Source organism: Neofelis nebulosa, chromosome 4 (assembly GCF_028018385.1).
Source record: "Neofelis nebulosa isolate mNeoNeb1 chromosome 4, mNeoNeb1.pri, whole genome shotgun sequence".
NCBI lineage: Eukaryota > Metazoa > Chordata > Mammalia > Carnivora > Felidae > Neofelis > Neofelis nebulosa.
The window spans coordinates 532,204-538,203 of record NC_080785.1 but is presented as its reverse complement, the minus strand read 5'-3'; the positions used below and the strand labels follow the sequence as shown (position 1 = coordinate 538,203).

Below are 6,000 nucleotides of genomic sequence, written 5' to 3'. Positions count from 1 at the left end.
CGGTCTCCCGTTGCATTTGCCACAATGCAGAAATTGTGGCTAACAGGGAGATGGACACAGACCTGGCCCTCTGCTGACACCATGTCAGCTCTCAGAAAGAAAAGATACCAGCGATTCACCTTCAGACTGAAGGACTCGGTTCTCTGTCACTCATATTTAGAGCCAGCGGCCTGTCTTGACATCCAGCAAAGCAGCATCAAGACGAGGAGAGGAGGCTTCTACAGGACCCCCCCATGGCTCCTCCCCCTGAACCTGGCACCCTCTTCTTAGCACCTTCTACTCTTGGCACAATTCAACCCTTGTCTCTAAAGGGGAAGACACATACTAAGATTTTTAAATAAAGTACACAAACAGATGTTGTCATTGCTTTTATTAGTCATAGTCTCAAGCAATATTATATATATAAAAGTCATTTTTAAAACAACCAAGTTTGCTAGAAAAGTGTTTTTTCCCCCTTTGCGCCACAGGTTTCCACACCACTAATACCTAGAGTCCTTTACGTTAAATATATTATTCATGCAGGCACCAGGCAAAAACCTAACAACCTTTGAATTTCCTACTTCTAACTCCCCAAGTAAGTCCCACTCCTATGACACAGATTATCAACATTAGAAACACTAGGAAAATACACATTCAGTTCATTTTCACGAAGTCCTTTTCCTCTGTTCTCACCCGACCAAAGATGTTAGGTTGGTTATGAATTCAGAAGTGCTCCCAAAGTCCTCGATGACGATTCATAGAGAAACCTGAAACGCAAAGAAAGATAATTAATAACAAATCAATGACCAAAATACCCAAACATACACTTTTACAAAATAAAACTAGAAATGGTTTGCAACTGAATATATGCTCAGAGAGAGTGAAATAAATCAGTAACTTCCGCTACTTGCTTTTCATGTAAAATGGAGCACGAATCCCCATCACGAGGTATCAGCACTTAGAGCCCTCATCACTGCTCCCACAGCCAGCAGCAGTTCAGAGCCCAATAAAATGTGCTCACCAGGCCAAGTTTTCTATAGGTGAACTCTCGTGTACTCAGAAGTACTCTCATTTGTGAGGATCTAAACCACTACTCGGATCCACAGCAGACTCATAAACATGTCAAGTGCCTTTCACAATCATGGGCTTTGTTTCCTTCCACAAAAGCACAAGATAAATGAAAACGATTTACCCCAAGACTTGCTCTTACAATGACACTTAGACCCAATCACTCTTAGACCCACCTCACTTCCTCAGGCCCTCCCTTATATACTCCTCCCCACCCAACAGAGCCAGGTTTGGGCTGACCCCACTCAAGACACTGCCCCAAGCCTTGCAAGGATCCACTTCACACAGGAGCCCTTACCGGGCAGACCTCACACAGGTATGCTCCCTTCCTCCTTTGCCACCTGCTAACCTGGAGGGTCCCAAGCACTACCCTCGGAGGGTATGCGGGCCCCAGACACAAGTACCAACCATTAGCCTCAGTGACATTTCAGCAGATTCATCGTTCAGCTACCGTCTGCCTGGGTCCCACTCTCCATGGAGACTAACCAACCACGTGGTCTAGAACAGCCCTGTCCAGTATCAGTACAAACAGGCACATAACTAAATTTTCTAGTTGCCTCATTAAAAGAGCTCAAAAGAATAAGGTAAAGTTCATCTTAGTATATTTTATTTAACTCAAGATACCCAAAGGAGGGGGGCGCCCGGCTGGCCCAGTTAGCAAAGCATCCGACTCTTGATCCCAGGGTCGTGGGTTCAAGCCCCACGTTGATCTGAAGCCACACACACTGATATATTTTACAATGTTTTTTTTTTCCACACCATCTTCTGAACCCAGGGCCTACTTTGTATTTCATTTCGGAGCCACGGCTCAGAGTCGCCACATCTCATGTTGTCAATTGCCACACGTAACAAAGTGGCCGGTGCAGGGGCAGCCCAAATCTAGAGAAATTCTGAAATTCTGAGAAATCTAGAAAAATTCTTAAGAGAGAATTTTTCTCTTTACCCTGGAATTCAGGAATTTTATTCAGACTTACTTAGGTGTTATTCCACACAGAATTTAGTGAAACAAACAAAAAAAGAATTTTTAAAATTACACATTTCTTCCACCGGGAAATCTTCTATTGTTTGCTGAATTACTGCTTTTCTTGGGTTTATTTCTCATCTGTCTTTACGCATGACTCATCTTCTTCAGTATCTGGTCTGTGTTCTGAGATATTCTTCCAACATGATATTTTTTTTTTTTTTCAACGTTTTTTATTTATTTTTGGGACAGAGAGAGACAGAGCATGAACGGGGGAGGGGCAGAGACAGAGGGAGACACAGAATCGGAAACAGGCTCCAGGCTCCGAGCCATCAGCCCAGAGCCTGACGTGGGGCTTGAACTCACGGACCGCGAGATCGTGACCTGGCTGAAGTCGGACGCTCAACCGACTGCGCCACCCAGGCGCCCCCAACATGATATTTTAATATGTATTTGTATTTGGGAGAACGCAAGCAGGGGAGGGGCAGAGAGGGGGGACAGAGTGTTGAAATGGGCTCTGAGCTGTCAGCGCAGGGCCTGACGTGGGGCTCAAACTCATGAACCGTGAGGTCACGACCTGAGCTGAAGTCGGACGCTCAACTGACTGGGCCACCCAGATCTTTTAGACTATCTGAATCTGAGTCTCAACAGTGACGTCTCTCCACAACGTCAGGGACGTTTTAAATTTAGGGGTTTTAACTCTCCATCTTCCTTCTGGGGTATAACTGCGTTTTTCTTTGAAGACTCTTGTTATTAACTGGCCGGCTGGCCCACCACTGTTACTTGAGTAACGGCTGCTCTGATTGCTTCTCACTGCTCACTACCCTCATGTCTGAGCCCCACAGCCACCGCAGATAGATCTGAGACGGTGAACGGTTGAGAGGCACGGGCCTGTGGAGGCCACCACCACAGCAGCAAGCTGGAAGGAATGGTGGCAAGCCTTAGTCAAATTACCTCCCTGGGCCAGGGTTCTCAGGGGTGACACAACCTATGAACCAAGCGATGTGCTCGCCCACCCGAGTCCCATAGTCTTTAAACATATGTCAGAAGCCGAGTCTTCACAACCCTGTCCACTATCAGGCCCCACTGACTACGGCAGGCTGTGTTCACATGCTGAAGAAAGTCCAATGTGGCCACAGCCATGGGAGGAACAGACAAAATCAATTTTCTGAGACAAACAATTAATAAGACAAACAAGGCCTGTCTTTATTTACGTATAGTTTTAAATTATCTACATACACCAAGGTCCACTGGGTATTGATGATGATAAAAGCATGCTTTTAAATGAGCTATAAAAAGCATCCAGTCCCAAAATCATTTTAAAAAGACTATCAAAATTTCATGCAGGAGAATAAAATAATATTACTCATCAATACTTGATAACAAAAAAGAGGTGATTTTTTTCAGGGAGTACTCCTTTCCTTCAAGGTCTAATAACAATATTTCATGTTGGGGATTGCATATAACACTATCAAAGTTGCCTACATATGGGCATAATTAATATGGCAAATAACTTGCTTATAATATGATTATAATTCATTTACTCAGTGGGAAAATTCATGATATAGCCTGAATCCTAGGAGATATTTATACTTCTAAAATTTCTAATTGTATATTTATTGCTATTTTCAGACTATTCACGAAAGTAATAAAAATAACATACTCGGCATTTAAAGGCACCAGCATGCTGGCAAATGTACACCGTTCCTCCTGAGAGACTAAGTCCAATTTACAGGATGCTACTCTGGGCGAGGCAGGTGCAGTGCAATGAGAAGCATTTTTTATTTAGTACCCAACAGACCAGGTAACGAAATACTAGCACTGTTAGAGAGAAAAGTAGTATAATCGCTAAGAAAATGCTCACTTCTGAATTAATGCCCCATTGATTAAATTATTAACTGGACCAGGGGTTTCCACCAGAGTCTTAAAGATACTGACTTGTCTTAATGTATCTACCCCAACATCAAATCAGTAACATTTTCAAATTTAGTCTTAAATCTTGTTTATTTTCCATTAGAATGATTTCATTTACTTTTTTTTTTTTTGGAATGTTTTATTTATTTTTGAGAGAGAGAGAGCGAGAGAGCATGAGCAGCGGAAGGGCAGAGAGAAAGGGAAACACAGAATCCAAAGCAGGCTCCAGGCTCTGCACTGTTAGCACAGAGCCCGACTCAGGACTCGAACCCACGCACAGCAAGATCATGACCTGAGCTGAAGTCAGATGCCCAACTGACTGAGCCACCCAGGTGCCCCTAGACTGATTTTTTTTTTTTTTTTTTTTTTTTTTAAAGATACTGGCTTTTCTACAGTGTGTTTCTTGCATATTTAAGAAGCCCAAGCTTCATAGTCCGTACCTATTTTTTTAGGATGTTTCCTCCTTAACGGGAAGAACTCTGCCAACAGTTAGTTATCAGCTCTGAATATCCTTTACTTTCCACAGTGTGAAGTTTGAATTTCTAAGGCTTTTTTTTTCCTCTCAATATAACATGATACAAATACTCACCTTAAAACCCTGTGCAAGTGGAAATGACAGAAATTTCTAGGGGCACCTGGGTGGCTCTGTCAATTGAGCATCCAGCTCCTGATTTCAGCTCAAGCCATGATCTCATGGTTGTGGGATCAAGCTCCACATTGGACTCTGCACTGACAGCACAGAGCCTGCTTGGGATTCTCTCTCTCCTTCTCTCTTTGCCCCTCCCCTGCTCACGCTCTGTCTCTCTCTCAAAATAAGTAAACATTTAAAAAAAAAAAAAACCCTATCCTTGCAAATGTTATTTCTAAAAGCAAAAAAATCTTGTAAAATGCTTGGACTTGAGATTGTTACCACATCCTATGAAAATACCTTATCACATTTACAGTTTGTAATTCTGATGCGCCTGGTAAAAATATTTATGCTGCCACGTGTTTTCTGAAATATACAAACACTCCTCATTTCCTCCAAATCGAAGATCAATTCCCTCTTCCCCGTAAGTGTCTAAAAATAAAACAAGCGGGGCGCCTGGGTGGCGCAGTCGGTTGGGCGTCCGACTTCAGCCAGGTCACGATCTCGCGGTCCGTGAGTTCGAGCCCCGCGTCAGGCTCTGGGCTGATGGCTCGGAGCCTGGAGCCTGTTTCCGATTCTGTGTCTCCCTCTCTCTCTGCCCCTGCCCCGTTCATGCTTTGTCTCTCTCTGTCCCAAAAATAAATAAAAAAAAAATAAATAAATAAATAATAAAAAAAATAAAAATAAAACAAGCTCATGAAACCTAGAGTCTGTTGGGTTTCTCCTTCAAATATACAGTTGCAAACTCGACTTTATTAAAACACATGGTAAATATTCAATAGTTTTTAGGATGAAGCACATAATTGAACGCATTCCCCTTGCTCATGACCGAGGTCTTGCAAATCCCCATCTACTCCAGTGCCCCGCTCCATACCCTGTCAAGGCCTGGTGCTAGTATGCCTGGTCCATGGGGGCTTTCTCTTCCCGGTTCTGACCACTGCAGAGAGCCCCGCCTCCTCCAGGAGACCCCAACGGCACAAGTGGCACCTCAGCCCACTGCCCCCACCAGGCCCCACAGAGCAGCCGCCCAGCCAGCATCCCCCTGACCAGAGCAGCACACGAGCTCATGGGACTGGGAGAGGGCTCCAGCTTTGGTTCCAGCAGATCCCCTGCCCCCAGAGCTTGGATTTCCAGTGAGTTCTGCCAGACGGCCTCAGGACTACTCCATCTGGGGAGCAGTCTCAGCGCTGGGGCAAAGGTGCTCCTCACATCTGCCTTTCCTCTATGCTTTGGAGTTCGCTTTAACTCCCACCAGCCAGTAACTCTTCGACCAACACCCTGAGAAGGATTTCTGACATGGAGACCTCCCTGTCCTGGTCACAGTGTGGTTCTGCCTTCTGACTGGAATGCCACAAACACTCAGGAAACACCAAAGGAGGCTGGTACAATTGTCTTAATAGCAGACAAAATGGACTTTATGGGGAAAGCATTACCAGAGATAAAGAGAGAC

General features: G+C 44.4%; 1 protein-coding gene across 3 annotated transcripts in view; it reads right to left on the bottom strand.

Moving 5' to 3' along the window:
* Nucleotides 1-355: 355 nt before the first annotated feature.
* NCAPG2 (non-SMC condensin II complex subunit G2) overlaps nucleotides 356-6,000 on the bottom strand; it is a 68,127-nt gene continuing 62,482 nt past the window's right edge. For all 3 annotated transcript variants that reach the window (XM_058723622.1, XM_058723620.1, XM_058723621.1), the window contains exon 29: nucleotides 356-746. In XM_058723622.1, the coding sequence (XP_058579605.1) occupies nucleotides 695-746 (52 nt within the window). In that variant the 3' untranslated portion in view covers nucleotides 356-694. The remainder of the gene's footprint in view (nucleotides 747-6,000) is intronic.